Source organism: Lissotriton helveticus, chromosome 9 (assembly GCF_964261635.1).
Source record: "Lissotriton helveticus chromosome 9, aLisHel1.1, whole genome shotgun sequence".
Classification (NCBI taxonomy): domain Eukaryota; kingdom Metazoa; phylum Chordata; class Amphibia; order Caudata; family Salamandridae; genus Lissotriton; species Lissotriton helveticus.
The window spans coordinates 1,179,325,837-1,179,343,007 of record NC_136070.1 but is presented as its reverse complement, the minus strand read 5'-3'; the positions used below and the strand labels follow the sequence as shown (position 1 = coordinate 1,179,343,007).

At 47.9% G+C, this 17,171-nt stretch overlaps 1 protein-coding gene across 3 annotated transcripts in view; it reads right to left on the bottom strand.

Annotated features, from left to right (window-relative positions):
• The window catches only part of CHL1 (cell adhesion molecule L1 like), a 524,527-nt gene that overhangs the window by 21,035 nt on the left and 486,321 nt on the right, over positions 1 to 17,171 (bottom strand). For all 3 annotated transcript variants that reach the window (XM_078661653.1, XM_078661651.1, XM_078661652.1), the window contains one exon: positions 2,858 to 2,930. In XM_078661653.1, coding sequence (XP_078517779.1) covers positions 2,858 to 2,930 — 73 coding nt within the window. The remainder of the gene's footprint in view (positions 1 to 2,857; positions 2,931 to 17,171) is intronic.

The window sequence follows — 17,171 nt, the reverse complement described above, 5'->3', positions numbered from 1 at the left end:
TGGGGTGAAACATGCAAAAAGAACAATTGATGGACAGAATACAGAACAATGTCATACATTCACCCCAGTACAGAGATCTGGGCCTAAATCCATTGTTTTTTTGCTCACCATGCCATTCCAGTTTGGACCCAGCCATATGCAAATCAGTCTTGACCCTGTGCCCAAGGGGAACAGTCCAGCCCGAACTGCCAGGCCAGGTCCTCCCTGGACTAGAAACAAGCATCCTAGGACCAGTTTGGGGTGTTCACCCCTCATCAACCAGGATAGCTTGACGCCAGTGGCCTGAAGAGCACAGGACCCACGTCTGGGCATACCCGTCCCACTCGGGGTGGCAAATGCAATAAGAATAATTGATGGGCAAAATGCAGAACAATGTCATATATTCACCCCAGTACAGAGGTCTGGGCCTAAATCCAGGGTGATGCCCTGAAACCGGTCCCAGGATGCTTGTTTCCGGTCCAGGGAGGACCTGACTTGGCAGTTGGGGCTGGACTGTTCCAACAAGGAACAGGGTCAACACTGATTTGCATATGGCTGGGTTCAAACTGGGGTGGTGAGCAAAAGAATGATGGATTTAATGCAGATCCTTGTGACTGGGGGCGAATGTTTGCATTCCGTACATCAACTGTTTCTTTCGCATATGTTGCCCTAAGTGGGAAGGGTATGCCCAGACGTGGGTACCGTGCTCACCATACCACTGGATTCAAGCTAGACTGGCTGATGAAGGGTGATGCCCTGAAACCGGTCCCAGGATGGTTGTTTCCGGTCGAGGGAGGACCTGGCTTGGCAGTTTGGGCTGGACTGCTCCCACAAGGAACAGGGTCAAGACTGATTTGTATATGGCTGGGTCCAAACTGGGGTGGTTTGGTGAGCAAAAGAATGATGGATTTAAGCCAGATCCTTGTGACTGGGGGCTAATGTTTGCATTGTCAGCATTCTGTCCATGAACTGTTTCTTTTGCATATGTTGCCTTAAGTGGGAAGGAGCCCAGACATGGGTCCCGTGCTCTCCACACCACTGGATTCAAGCTAGCCTGGCTGATGAAGGGTGATGCCCTGAAACCGGTCCCAGGATGCTTGTTCACGGTCCAGGGAGGACCTGGCTTGGCAGTTCGGGCTGGACTGTTCCCACAAGGAACACGGTCAAGACTGATTTGCATGTGGCTGGGTCCAAACTGGGGAGGTGTGGTGAGCAAAGAAAGGATGGATTTAACGAAGATCCTTGTGACTGCGGACAAATGTTTGAATTGTCAGCATTCCTTCCATCAACTGTTTCTTTTGCATGTGTTTAAAACTGTGACATCTTTAATATTCAGAATTTCCGAGCGATAAGAGATGGAGGGTAGGCATTTTGCTGCAATCACTCTTAGCAGATGGCCGATTGAGCAGCCTATTAGCTTTTTTTTAAGATCTTTGAGCGTTCCTGGTATAAATCAGTCCTGGCATGGTGTAAATGCCCTCTGGCAATCAACTGAATATATCTAGAGCTCAAGACAAAACTAAACAGTGATACAAAGCAGTATGAGTCTCAAGACTGTAGGCATATTTGAGCCCAATCACTATCATGTGATTTCATTGTCAAAATGTTACAGCTCAGAGTCAATTACACCTTGCTTATGTGAACCCCAGTATTTCATTACTTGCTGGAGGATAGCTAATGCTGTAGTCTTTAGCCGGACCAAACAACATGGCAATACACCTTGAAATCCATCTAAGCTATTAATGTCACCAAATCCTCCCATGTCACTTTCATATTCATGATTTGTTCGATAACCTACAAGCAATGTAACGCCACTCTCCTCCACTCCTATACATATTTTAGCACCATACCTGGAAAAGAAACCCCTTCCTTTATATACTGTTTAATACTTGGTGTTCTACATTCTTATTCTTTGTATACAATATTGCTTAACCAGTGTCCCCTGTCTTGCACGTTTCAGTGGAGCCAAAAAATCTGCATGCTAATTAATGCTGAGGTGTTCAGCACATCATCTGCTGTAGAGGGGGGAGTGAGGATATGGTAGAAGACTACAAGACTGGAGGTGGATGGAACCAGGCACTGGTACACAGATCTGGAATGTGGGACTGGTGTTAGTGTGGGATACAGAAGTGAACATGGTGTTTGACCACAATTAATACTGACAGGAAAGATAGGGCATAGCTTTCTAAATATTTTGTCAATGTGAAGGTATTGCAATAAAAAATATTTTTTTAAGTCCTAATTTATTTAGACTTGTTCATCATGTCAACACATACACTCCCACAATCAGTACAACAAGTACACATCCTCTCTTGTGCCAGTCACCCCTTCAGCCATGTGTAATGTTATATGTCTCCCTATCTTCGAACCAAATCACAAACCTATTACTTTCTATTACTTTTTGGTCACTGTGGACCACACACGATTCCTGACATTCCTGACCAGCGATGGCCCGTGTAGGGCGTTCCACCAGGCGGTGACGTGGGGCGGGGGAGGGGCAGGGTGGGGGAGTGTAAAATACGGGAAACGGACGATTACAGGTAAGTAACGTAAAAAATAAATAAAACAAATTTTGTTGTGTGCGCTGCATCGCATTTGGAGTTGCAGCGCGCGCAACGATGTTTGTTTTATTTATTTTTTACGTTACTTACCTGTAATTGTCCGTTTTCTGTATTTTACACGCCCCACGTCACCACCCGGTGGAACGCCCTACACGGGCCGTCGCTGTTCCTGACATCCTGCCTTTATTTCTCAAACATACATAATTCTCTTCCTTGTCAATTAAGTGGTGGACATCTCTTCATTTTAATTGTAACATGACTCATACCTGGCTTCAGAGTTTTAGACCAGACAAAAATGCAGATGTTTATTCATTTACCTGTAATCTGCGAACGTCTCATCTTTAATGGACTGAGACTCCAGATCAGGGTGTAAATCTTCTTTTTCTTTTACTAGGAAGGGAAAAAGAAATCTTGAAATTAATTTCCATATTGAAAAAACTCACAAAGTCCCTCATTACAAATTGCAAGGTAGTGGCGGGTTGCACACTTCTTACCAGTAATTACTATGACCAGTTGGCAACAGCTCACCAGTATTGTAGAATTCTGTATTAAATCCCATTATAGCCGGAATAACAGTGTGGTTCCAGTTTCAGTGGATGTAAAATTGCATGGAATTTCCAATTCTGTTAGGCTGAATACACCTACTTACCACCTGCTTTCATTTATAACCATTGAGCCCTTTATGGTTTCAAGTTTACATTGCAAACCTGTTAGCAAAATGTGCAATGCAAATACCCAGAGACTGTTACAAGCACAAACAACTAGAATAACAAGTACTTATGTGACAAAAATTCAAGAAAACGATATTACGGCATGTTATTCAGAAGGTAGGAAATGGTATTTTGAGAACTTCAGAGACTGATTTGTTTAGGAAATAGGAGGAAAATGTATGAACAGAGAAGAATCAAAAGCGAACAGAGTTAGAAGTAGGAGCTGAAAGTATGCCGATGAGAGAAACAATGGATGAAGCCAGAAAAAAGACTAAATTACGAAGGAAAAAAGAGGGCGGATTAGATCTGGAATAAATAATATAAAAAGAGTAATGAAAGGGGCATGTATATCGAGAAAACAAAATAAATTAGCCAGAAGCAGGTCGTGGAAAGCCAAAATATTTATGAAATATGTAAAACTATTTTGACTAGGTTGCTGAGCAAAGACATCCACAGTGAAAAAGGCTTTGAGTAGGAACCAGTTTAGAAATACCTTCTGAAAGTGGAGAAGTGTGGCTCAATGGTTAGAGCGGCAGACCCTGATGCAGAGGTCTAGCCCGGGACCAGGGTTCAATCCCCCGCCTCGGTGGGTCTTGGGCTCAAAAATTCCCGGACCTGATAATTCTTGCCTCGGTACCTATTCCAATCATGGAGTCCCACTCTGGGCAATAGCTTGCTTAATCTCCACAACGACCCCCACAACGCTAAGGATGCCCGGCCTCCACCTTGGAGGTGCCCAGGAGTGGACATCTCACAAGGAAAGCCAGGATTGGTTCCACAGCGGTGTTTGTACAAACGCCTTGAGACCCTTGCGGGTGAGTAGTGCGCTATACAAGTATCAATTTACATTTACAAAGAAAGATATTTCAGATTCTTTAGTAGAACATGTGAAGGAGTGGTATGAACAGCCTGTGGAAGAGATACTTCAACATTCTGGTAGCACAGCTGGAGAAGGACTGGGCCCGAGTATGTTGTTTATTGAAAGCCATAGATGTAATACAATCCTGCCATGCAGCCTGCAAACTCGAGATGGGTCACTGTACCCTGGTCTATTCTTTACTGAATGGTTCCATCAGCTGCGTTTGGAAGAGTTTGAAAGTGGCGGGAGTAAGATGAAGATATTAATTTCCTATGAGCCGGTGCAGCATACATTGCATTTATATAGCACTTACTACCCTTGATGAGGCGTTGAAGCATTTTTATCTGGAAAAAAGACCTTTGTTCAACAAATAATCTTTTTTTGATAATTAAGTGAGTAGTGCTGAATATAACCTTTGTGAACAGAAATGGTAGGCCTGCAAGGACACATACTTAATATTATAATCGGACATGGCCATAGAATGGAAAAGAAACCTGGGACTACTTCTGTTTTTATGAGATACTTTGTATGTATCAGAATAAGAGCAGGATAAACATTTGCAATATTAAACCTGGATTGTAAGCGGCTTGTTTTAAATGTATATGAATTGGAAACCTGACCACCCACTTCATGTTTTACCTGGTGCTTCTTTGACTCTGCAGAGGGACTTACCGAAAGAATCACAAACCATGCTATAAATAAAACATATGTAGCCTCAACTTAGCAAAGCAATCCATTAAACACTGATGGGCATATTTATGAGCCCCTTGCGATTCCGTAGCATCACTTTTTATGACGCTCTGGCAGCAAAAATTACAAAATTGGAAAGGGGCGACCACTCGGTCCCCCCGAACGTATGGTGGAGTACCCCGATCCCCCCTGGAAACCGTTTTGGGCGGGAGGCGTGGCTTGGCTGGTATGCCCGTAGTGGCGTAGCCGGGGCGCGCCTTTTCCCGCCCAAGAAGGGTTGTCCTAGACACCTACACCGTTCTAACCGCCCCGTAGGCATGTTGGGGAAGGCCACGCCCTCCCGAAGAAGGATAAAAGGAGCATCTTGCCAAGGAAGCATCCTCTTGTTCCTGTGCTTGGAAGCTGCACCTCCTCGTTGCTCGTGAGCCCGAGACGGAACAAGGAGCCAATTTTGAGAACTTGTAATTTTTTGTGTTTCTCTTTCAGTGAGTCCGAAGCTTTGGATCCAGGACCTCGTTTGAATCCCGCGATACGATGCCTGGCAAGAGGGTCGGAAAGAAAGTTGGGACTGAACAACTGCTTCGCACGCTGGTGAAAGATATGGCGGACATGAAGAAGCAGATGGCGGCAATGAATGGTAGACCGAAGAAGACCATCGGGCCAGCATTGCCGGGAATAGTCCCTGCCGGGAGAGGTAAAAGGGTCAGGAGTAGGACGGCAGGTGGGGAGGCCCCGGTTCTTGAGTCACCACCGGCGAGCCCGGTCGGTCCGGTGGGGGCACCAGTTCCGATCCCGAACGCGGGACAGCCGATCCCTGTGGTAGTTACGCCCGTGAGTGAGGGGGATATGCCTCCCGAACTGGCCGCTCAGTTGGCGGCATGGTTGGGCAAAAACAACGAGAGTGCTCCGGCACCAAGAGACACGGCGGCAGAGGCCAGGTTGATAATGAAGCAGTTGCGGCAATCGAGAGATGCTGCGAAGGCACCTTGTCCTCTTGTTTCCCCGCAGGTTCCCTCGGATAAACCGGCACCGGTCGTTGGAACAACAGCTGCAACAGATACGGCTCATGGTTCTGGTAAGCAGCCGTTGCCGATAGCAGGGGAGGGATCGTTACCCTCTAGGAGGGAAAAAATTGTTCAGCATATCCCGATGGATGTGAAAGAGAGGATTTGGGCCGATAAATATGTGAACATGTTTTCGTTGTTAACCGATCACTATGAGATAGAACACGTTAAAAATCAGAAGGAGTTGTTGCATCCGAGTGTATGGCGTGCAAAAATGGTGGGTTTCAGGGTGGAGGAAACAATCGCTAATTGGGCCAGGGCGTTCGGTATGTTTACTGCAATCATGGGGGAACGTAGGCCTGAAGTATTATCAGAATTGGCCTGTTATCAGACACGTATTATGGAATTTTTTGAAGCATATGAAGGTAATCAATGGATGGGTTATGATAACAAATTTCGTAAGGCCAAGGAGCACGACTCATCCCTGACGTGGGATTGTTTCGACTCCATTTCCTGGCAGAAGCAAGTTATGCCGAACACGGCGAGGTCGTCTTCTTTGGGCGGGAATGGCGTAGAGCCTCCCCGCCATTACTTGGCGGCGCCCTTTCGGGCAGGCGCCAATGGGGATCAGCACAACAAGAATAATGGGAACTCAGGTAAAAAAGGGGTGTGTTGGAGCTTTAACAGAGGCAAGTGCACTAGGCCACAAGGAACATGCAAGTTCAGGCATGAGTGTGCAGGGTGTGGACAGTCCTCACACCCCGAGAGTTCGTGCAGAGCAAAGAATGGTGAGACGGGAGGTAGAGGGGGGGCCAAACAGGTCTAACATCGCCCGAGGGGCACAGTTACCTACTCCTGTTGACATCATGGCATTGATCCCTTGGCTGAACCGATACCCAGACCATGTCTCCGCTGGGGTGTTGCGAGACGGTTTCTCATATGGTTTCCGCATCCCGGCGGGGGGTTTACGGGGGGAAGCACAGTGTAAGAATCAACTATCTGTGCAACGAAACACGACGGTGGTGCAGGCAAAAATTGCAAAAGAGGTGACCCGAGGTCGGGTTGCGGGGCCGTATGTGCACCCGCCTGTTGTTAATTTTGTATGTTCACCGTTGGGAGTAGTCCCCAAAAAGGACCCAGGTGAGTTTCGGTTGATCCATAATTTGTCTGCTCCCAGGGGTCTTTCGGTGAACGATGCGATTGACCCGGGACTGTGTTCGGTGCGGTACGCATCCTTTGATGAGGCCGTCGCCATGTTGAATCGCCTAGGGCCCGGAGCGCTGATGGCTAAATCAGATATTGAGTCAGCGTTCCGGTTGCTCCCGGTACACCCACAGGATCAGCGCCTCTTAGGTTTTGTGTTCCAAGGACGTTATTACATGGATAAATGTATGCCGATGGGTTGCTCCATTTCTTGTGCATATTTTGAGAAGTTCAGTACCTTTTTGCAATGGGCGTTCACTAGAGCCACGGGCCTCACACAGGTAATGCACTACCTTGATGATTTTCTGTTTCTGGGGGCAGCCGGGGGCACGGAATGTGAACAGGCTTTGATGGAATTCTGTAATCTCATGAAAAGTTTTGGTGTGCCATTGGCACCGGGCAAGACAGTGGGGCCATCTACGTCTCTCGAGTTTCTTGGAATTGAGCTGGATTCAGTAGAGGGGTGCTTCCGTCTGCCCAGGGAGAAGGTAATGAAGTTTAAGGCCGCACTAGAAGTATGCATTGGCGAGAGAAAAGTAACTCTCCATCAGCTGCAACAGGTTGTGGGTCAGCTTAACTTTGCCCTCAGAGTAATACCGATGGCCCGCCCCTTTTCCCGCTCTATCGCACAAGCCATGGTGGGTCTCAAGGAAGGACACCACCGCACAAGACTGTCAGCCGAGGTTCGCCAGGACATGCGCATATGGTTGGCATTTCTGGTGGATTTCAATGGTCGTGTCGTGTGGAACAAGCCAGCAGTTTCCTCCGAGGAGCTGGGGTTGTGGACTGACTCGGCAGGGAGTGTGGGTTTTGGCGCCATATTTGGTGAGAAATGGTCGGCACAAACATGGCCGGCGTGGTGGCACGATAGTGGGCTCACAGGTAACATCGGGTTCCTCGAGCTGTTCCCCATTCTGGTGGCCTTGAAAACATGGCCAGAGGGGTTGCATGATCGTGCTGTGGTGTTCTGGTCTGATAATATGACTGTTGTTGAATGTATCAATAATCAGGCAGCACGTTGCAAATGGATTTTGAGATTGCTGAAAGAAATTGTCCTGCTATGTATGAGATTAAATGTCCACTTTAGGGCAAGACACGTGCCGGGGGTACTGAACCAGGCAGCTGATGCACTCTCTCGTTCCCATATGCAGGCCTTCAGGGGTTTTCTGCCCTCAGCGGACTTGGTGGCGGCACCATTTCCCGAAGCTCTCTGGTCTCTCGGTGCCCCGGATTACAAAACCTCGTGGGAGAGAGTTTAGCACCCAGGACAAGGAAGGCATATGAAGGAGCGTTCCGTTCATATTGGTCATTTTTGGGTTCAACGGGGGGGGAGCATTGGGGACAGGAGGAGTCTGTTCTGCAATTTCTGGTAGCACTACATCAGGCAGGCCGATCACTGGCAACAGCCAACAGGCACAGGGCCGCCATTGCCTTCATGGCACAGGCGCATGGCATCCAGGACCCCACATCGTCCTTTCTCGTGAAAAGAGCGTTGCGTGGGTGGCAACGCCTTGAGGGTCGGAGAGTGGATGGAAGGCACCCGATAGATCTGGCTAGGTTGTCCCTGTTAATGTCCGTACTCCCTGCGACTTGTTCATCTCAATCAGAGACGGTGCTGTTCCGGGCCGCTTTTGCATTAGCATTCCATGGGGCTATGCGGGTGAGCGAGCTGGTAGCAAGGAATAAGTGGGATACGGGGGGAGGTCTGTGTCGAGACCACATTCAGATCAAGGGTGACACAATGGTGGTCACAATAGCCAGTTCCAAGACCTACCAGGAAGCCATCGGGGACAGTGTGGTAGTCCAGCGGATCCCGGAGTCTCCCATGTGCCCGGTAAAATGCGTGGAGGAGTATTTAGCGCAGAGGGCGGCATCATGGGGGGGAGTTTGTTGAGACACACCGATGCCACCCCACTGACGAGGTTTCAGTTTCAGCGGGTGTTAACAATGGCAATCGCGTCAGCGGGCTTGGACCCGAGCGATTTTGGGACCCATTCCTTCCATAGGGGCTGCTACGGAGGCTACAGCCAGGGGTCTGAGTGTTGAAAAAATGAAACAATTGGGGCGTTGGTCCTCGAATTGCAATAAGAGGTATGTGCGGTTGCACATGTTGTGAAGCCTATGTCATGCACTCACGCTTCTTGTTTTCTGTTTGATTTTCAGTTGCACGAGCAGGCCTTGCGGGGCGGTCAGTGCTGTTGACCCGACACCTGGGGACCAGCGGTCAAAGTTCACCGGCTGAAGAAAGAGTGGTGTGGGTCGTTGGCCACTCATACGTGAGGCGCGCCGCGGATGTATTCAAAGCAGGTGACATGATTCACGTTGCGGGGGAATACGGGTACAGGGTGACCTTCCACGGAAGGGGCGGGCTCTGTATTGACCAGTTTCAAGGTTTTATGGAGGGTTTGTTAGGGCGGACAAGGTCACCGCCGTCTGTAATCATAGTACATCTTGGGGGCAATGATTTGGTGACCATTGGTCGACGAGTACTTCTTGAGTTAATCTTGGCCTCGGTAAGCTGGTTGGCAAGGAGGGTTCCGGGGTGCACGATCGCATGGTCACACATGATTCCTCGGAAGGTGTGGCGGGGGGCCCTCTCTGTGTCAGCTTTGAATCACTCGGTAAAGAAGGTTAATAGCAAATTAGGTAGATTGTTTCGCACAGGAAAGTTGCATTGTGTACCACATGGATGTATCCGGGGGGACCATATGTATCTGGAGGATGGGGTCCATTTGTCCCGGGAAGGAAATGTCTTACTCATAGGGGACTTCCTAGCTTGGTTAAAAAGTTTGAGTAGCCATGACCTATAGTAGGAGTTTTTGGGGGGTCCGGATAGCCGGTCAACTATCCGGCCTGTGGCGGTAAGGTTATGATCGGTGAGCAGTAATTGGAAGATCCCTAGAGGTGGGGCGCCACCCATTATGGATGGGAGCGCCCGGGGTGAGGCGGCCATTGGCCCCTCACACGGGGAGGCGGTACCCTCTAAGGATGGGGACGCCGAAAGGGAAGGCGGTCATCGGCCCCTCCCTGGGGAGGAGGGGCTACGGGCCCCTCCTGGGAATTTCCCGGGGCCAGGACATCCGCGACGGCGGATGTGGTAAGCAGTGTGGGGTGGGAGGGGGGTCTACGCTACCTTCTAGCCACCTCACACGAGTCCTCGGACGACCACCAAGATGGCGCCGAGTAAATATGGGGCCCCCGTTAAGACAAGGGAAATTGGAAGTTGGCACAGAGGTACAGTCCTCTGTGCACCCGCCCCTCACAAGTGAGGGGGGAGTTATGGTATTAGGGATCTGACACCGGTTACGACCTTGCCGTTGGCCCGTAATGCTAGGATGTACAATTTGATTTTGAGAAAATGCATCGTAATGTGTAAATGAAATTGTACATGATATGAAACTGTTAATTTAATGTTTTAATTTTTGTTTCATATTTTAATAAATACGGCCGGTGAGGGTAACTCCGTCACCGCCTTCCAAAAGCTCAAGAACCGTTTCCGTCTTCCCATTCTTGGGATTTGTGTTGGGAGGGGGTGACGGGTATCCCGCCCATATGGAAAGGGGCGACCACTCGGTCCCCCCGAACGTATGGTGGAGTACCCCAATCCCCCCGGGAAACCGTTTTGGGCGGGAGGCGTGGCTTGGCTGGTATGCCCGTAGTGGCGTAGCCGGGGCGCGCCTTTTCCCGCCCAAGAAGGGTTGTCCTAGACACCTACACCGTTCGAACCGCCCCGTAGGCGTGTTGGGGAAGGCCACGCCCTCCCGAAGAAGGATAAAAGGAGCATCTTGCCAAGGAAGCATCCTCTTGTTCCTGTGCTTGGAAGCTGCACCTCCTCGTTGCTCGTGAGCCCGAGACGGAACAAGGAGCCAATTTTGACCCACCCACCAGCCCCTGATGACAGCGATTTGTATTGCAATAAAGTCAATTGACATGGATATTATCTCTTCTCAGGTTGTTTCGGAAAAGTTGGGATGGTCGTGATATGACAATAAAATGGTTGCTCTTTTTCTGGCGAGGTATCACAGCTAAATGTAAAAACTGTTAGGGCATAGTTGGAGGTTTATGGTTTTTAAATGCCCAGTATAACTGTTATTCTCTTTTAGTTTAAAAACTGTCGTATTTATTTTCTGGTCGGGCGGTAAGGTCATGATCGGTGAGCAGTAATTGGAAGATCCCTAGAGGTGGGGCGCCACCCATTATGGATGGGAGCGCCCAGGGTGAGGCGGCCATTGGCCCCTCACACGGGGAGGCGGTACCCTCTAAGGATGGGGACGCCGAAAGGGAAGGCGGTCATCGGCCCCTCCCTGGGGAGGAGGGGCTACGAGCCCCTCCTGGGAATTTCCCGGGGCCAGGACATCCGCGACGGCGGATGTGGTAAGCAGTGTGGGGTGGGAGGGGGGTCTACGCTACCTTCTAGACACCTCACACGAGTCCTCGGACGACCACCAAGATGGCGCCGAGTAAATATGGGGCCCCCGTTAAGACAAGGGAAATTGGAAGTTGGCACAGAGGTACAGTCCTCTGTGCACCCGCCCCTCACAAGTGAGGGGGGAGTTATGGTATTAGGGATCTGACACCGGTTACGACCTTGCCGTTGGCCCGTAATGCTAGGATGTACAATTTGATTTTGAGAAAATGCATCGTAATGTGTAAATGAAATTGTACATGATATGAAACTGTTAATTTAATGTTTTAATTTTTGTTTCATATTTTAATAAATACGGCCGGTGAGGGTAACTCCCTCACCGCCTTCCAAAAGCTCAAGAACCGTTTCCGTCTTCCCATTCTTGGGATTTGTGTTGGGAGGGGGTGACGGGTATCCCGCCCATACATATTTATGAAGTCACGCATGGCTTTGAATGACCTCATAGATAGGGAGTAAGGCAAGGCAGCATAAATGCCTCTGCGCAACGAGGAAAAAGAGCTTTATTTATACAAATTTTTACCACTTTCCATGTATGCTGCATCCTGTATCACACTTAGAAAGAACCTGCACAAAAACAATACTGTCTATAACAGCGGCACACTTGCACCACGGTGCAAGGGTGCCTGAGTTGGTGCTAGACTGCAGAAACGGGGTCAGCTCAGGGGGAAGGGACAGGAATGCACCATATTGGACAAAACACCGTGCATTCCTGCCCTTTTACTTTGACGTAGGGCAGTGCAGCAAGATGAATGACTGCACTTCTCTTCGCCAAATTACCATAATCGAGACCCTTATGTCTTAACTTACACTTAACAATTAAGGGGGACTTCGCCGGAACTCCACAAATAAAAAAAATAGGACAGACCTATCTTTCTAATTGCATATTTCTCTGTCCTGACTGCAGAGACTCTGAAGTCCTAAACATACTATTAACTCATAGTTTGAGAATACCAAAACAACAATAAACTTACAAAAAAGTGTACGGTTACCTTCGTGAATAAGGCCCCTAAATTCTAAAAGAAAGGCTGACTTGTGGCCAGCAAATCCTATTCTTAGGCCAGGCACGATCTCTGGGGCATATTACCAACAAGTAGCGATATTTATCACTAAATAGGCTTAGCGACGCTGCAATTTATCGCTGAGATAACGTGCTATTAGCAACATTTATCTCCAAAGCGATACATTCTCCGGTGATATCTGCGAAATGCGTGAATATCGCTGAGAATACAGCGATATTCACGCATTAGCGATGAAATGCTCTTAGCCATGTTATCCACCTCCCATTGGATAACATGGCTAAGAATTGGTCTGGGCAGGTGTTAGTATTTGGAGATATTTGCGCTTAGCGCGAATATTTCCATCGCTACGCCTGCCTTGCTAATAGGCGATAGCGATGTTAGCGAGGGATTCAGTCGCTAACAGTTTGGGGACACCCACTTTGCATGTCATTAGCGATAAATATCGCTAACATGCAAAGCGGGCCCCAAACTGCTCGCTATATCTAAAAGCTGTTGCTAACTGCTGTTAGCGACAGCTTGCTAATAGGGCGATAGAATTATCACCGCTTAGCGGCCGAAAACGGCCGCTAAAGCGGCAAAAATTCCCTATCGCCTCCCTTGATAATATGCCCCTCTGTCTCCTGAGAGTCCGATCTAGGGCTAGGTTAGGGTGGAGAGGGGGTTGCCACTTCTCTTTTACAGGCAGAATAAATAGTTGCATTGTTTGCTCTCTGGTTCGCTTGACTGCAGAAACGGGGAAAGCTCAGCTGCCTCTCAGCTCTAGAGTACACTCCTCGCTTGAGTCAGTGACAATAAAAGTGCAGTGCGGGAAGCTGAGCACTGAAACCTACACAGTGTCTCATAAAAACCTATGATGATAAACTTTGCACACTCTAATACTCAGCTTGCCGCCTGCAGCCTCCACCCTTTGACAACTCATCACAGGGTTGGGTGGAGTCAGTGAGGCTTTCAAATGATAACCCGCCCCACACTGTGATTAGTTGAGAAAAGGTAGAGTGCGGTCCCTTCTCTGATTGATGCAAAGACCCTTATACTGCAGTGCTGGTGCCTGAAGCACCCAGGGCTTACATTGCCCACATATCATCATGAGGTGAAGCTTAGCTCAGAAAAGTGTGGCTTTGATGAGCTGAAGATGTCACAGGCCTCACGACTGTGAGCTTGCCAATCTGGAAACTTTTGATGCAAGCAGTGAGTCCATAATGGCTGCGCATGAACATCGAATCATTTGGGAAAGGAAGAGAGTTTGATTGTGTGGAGTACATTGTAGTGCTGCCCTTATACCGTCTTTTTAAGAGCAGTTGAAAAAAACTATTGTGATATGAAAGAAAAATTCAGCCTTGATGCCGACATGGGTGAGCCAGCACTGGTTTTCACTAAACCGCAACAAATGGTTTTATGACATCTGTTTTCATATATTAATGATATGAAGCACATCTTGGAAAAATTGAGGTTGTTCACAACTCTAGATTTATCCTAAGCTAACCAGCAAATTAAGTTACATTTGACATCCTTGTGCTAACTACCAGGTGTAACCACTTTACAGATATTACAGATTTGTATAAATGCCATTTGAAATTGCAACTGCTTCAGCATCTTCAATAGGATTTTAGAGGTGCTCTCTTGACATACTTGCTTGCAGGTTATTTTTATTTTGTGCTCCGTCATAGGTGTAATAGTCTTGTCTGTCATGGAAATAAACACTTTACTTACGTTCAGTAATGCTCTTTCTGGTTGACACTCTATATAAGTGCAGATTCCTTGACCTTGTAAATATCCCCAGGTGCCAGACTTGATCCAGAAACTCAAAAAGCAGTGCTCTTGCATGCCTTTAGGCGGTGTCGTCCAATTCCGCACCAACTTCTTTTCAGCCCTGAAGTGACAAATGGACCTTCAGATACTGCCAACCACGCATGCTGATGTCAATGCTTTGCTTGTCAGTGCCCTCAGATACAAAGCCCATCAGCAAAGTGGAAGGACCGGTGTGCAAATTTCAAAATTGGTGCCTTTCTAGATGGAAAAGGAGAGCATTCCACAGACAGGGATGTGTGAGGGAGGTGAGAAGTCTGTAGTTAGATAGAGTGTCCACCAGGAAGAGTGTTACCAAAGTCAAGTAACTGTGCTTCTAACTGCAGAATCTGCACCTTGTGAATAGTTACTAAATCCATTCCTCCCAAGGTGGTGGCTCAGATTGATTGGCCATTCAGGACAAACTGGGGCAAAATGCCCATCCTGATGGACCTACCTGTCAAGACAATAGTTGTTCATCACTCAACACTCAAATAACTCATAGGCTGATTGCTCTTTTTCGACAAACTAGACAGATCCATCAAAAGGCATGTTCATTAGGGAAGGATATCCCTGGGAGAGTCAATGGCTCTCATCTACACCTTGTGCTGAAACACCATACTTGTACCAATTGCCTATCCTAAACAATCAGTGTTGCCTGACCAGGCTAAAGGACATCAGTGAAGACCTTCGTTTTTTACCTCTGTAGTGAGGCAGTGCATGTCAAGAACTTCAGCAGCTCTTCTGATGACTGAGGCAAATATGCACTTTCCTCAGTTGATCCACAAACCAGTTTTCATCATCACAGCTTGGAGCAACTCATCCCATCACCGCCATTATTGTCTCCGTATGGCAGACTCTGTTCTAAGTCCGAGCCAAACAGCTGGTGCAATGTCTGTGCACAACTGCACCGTACTGGTGTTGTGTCAGAAGGATTTAGTATTTGACTGCGCTATGCCAGGATCGGCAAGCGGTCAAAGTTGGGTCGACTTCAGCTCAGAGTTTTTCACCACAATTGGATGAGGATCCTAGTTCAGCAGTTGTAAAATTGGTGTCAGCATTGACGTTGAAGTTACTGGTGCAGATTCCGGTGCTGGAACCGAAGTTAGCACTAATGCCATGGGGAACAAGAAGCGGGTTTCAGAAGCACAGATGGAACCGAGTATAAAGCTGTAGGCGGTAATCTGCCTGAAGGCCTCTGATGATCCTTGGGCCTGAAGGTACAGCAGAGGGGGCCAGTAGAGTGCTGAAGATGGGCAGCATGGCTTTCCAAAATAATTCAACCTGCTTTGACATCACCGAAGGACCCAGAAGATCAAGGTGCATTGGGACCAGGTTTGAAATCGGCTTCTCAGGGGGAACAGGCGCAAGACCAAATGGAACAGTGATGCCCTTGTGCCATCTCTGGTAATTGAGAGTGTTGGTAGGGGTTGGGTCCTGCTTGGACTTTTTGTGTTTTTCTTGGACCTCGACTTACCTAAAGACTTTGGGGCAGATTTATGATGACTGGCACATTCCTGCAAATCAGCACTGATGCGCCAGGTAAGATGCGTCACGCAAGTTTACCCGTGCGCCACCACAGATGCATTTGGGAACGCAAATGGAAGGACAGAATCTACTGGCACATGCAGACCTCCATTCAGGGCAGACTAGCCGAAGCGGTCACCGGGCATTTTCTCTGTGGGCCTGAATGGTGGAGTTCAGCCCCCTGTACCAAAAGAAGCTGAGTGGTTTCCACGCACACCTAGCTGACAACCACCCCCCCTGGCCACCACGGCTAGTCGGACTCAATTGCCAGGGCCAGTTTGCGTTCCCAGTACGGCCCGGCCTCTATTCCTTAATTGCAGTCAATTACATGGTTCCACAGACTATGATCTACCTAATTATTATTCATTTGGTGGGTTGTTTTGCTAACCTAGCCTATGTACAATTTGCGCTGAGACCTATAGTATGTAGGTCGCATCACAAACTTCATTCCCATTCCAAAACCATTTGGTGCGCAAACTGCACTTCCCTGCTTTGTGAGGGAATATGGCACATCAGACACTTCCTTGATTTATTCATGGTTGTCAGTTATTGACACCATTTTCCCAAGTGCACTTGTACACAACAATCAATACTGGTATTTGTATGTCTTTTTTTGAAGCTAATTTAAGCATAGTAAATGTAAAAATATTTCAAATATAAGAATGATAGGAACGATCAAGAACTAAGAGCATGTAAAACTGTAAAATTTGGTAACATATTTGTGATGATATGTAGTCCTAGCTAATGAACACATTTGCATCAAATGTCTCCCATTCTATGAGAATTCAGTATTTAGATATTGTTGCATTTAAGAACTTCATTCATTGCAGCTCAGAGCCTGTTTGGAGAACAAGTCCTAGATTGTTTCTATGTGGCCATTCATGCTATTGAATGTTAACCTTGGCCATTTATGTTATTGAATATTAACCATTCCTCGTGGAATCAAAAACTCCTCGCTCATTCATTGAGACAGCTGTGAGCAATTATTGAACATGGTTCCTAACAATATTTTGGGAAAAATTACCCTTGTGATTCTCAATGTAATAATGTAACCATCCGCTTTCTCTAAGTATGGCACATTAAGGGGAACATTTATCACACAATCCTGCAGCACAGCAAGCCACCCGGCTGCGGAATCAGTGGCATAACAAATGTTGAGGGGAGCCCTCTGCCAAGATCATGGAGGGGGCCCAACACGCTCTGGACTGAGTCAGGATCTCTCAGGACTCAGGCCAGCCGCCCATGCACAGTGCCAAAGGGCCCCGCCTGGAGCTCGACGCCCGACTGCAATGCGGGGGAGGCAAGGATTATTGTTACAGTACTGTGCTGGATAAGGAAAGAGCAGGAATGTGCCGTATTTAACATTATATGGCACATTCCTGTCTTTTCCCTCTGCTGGCACCCAATA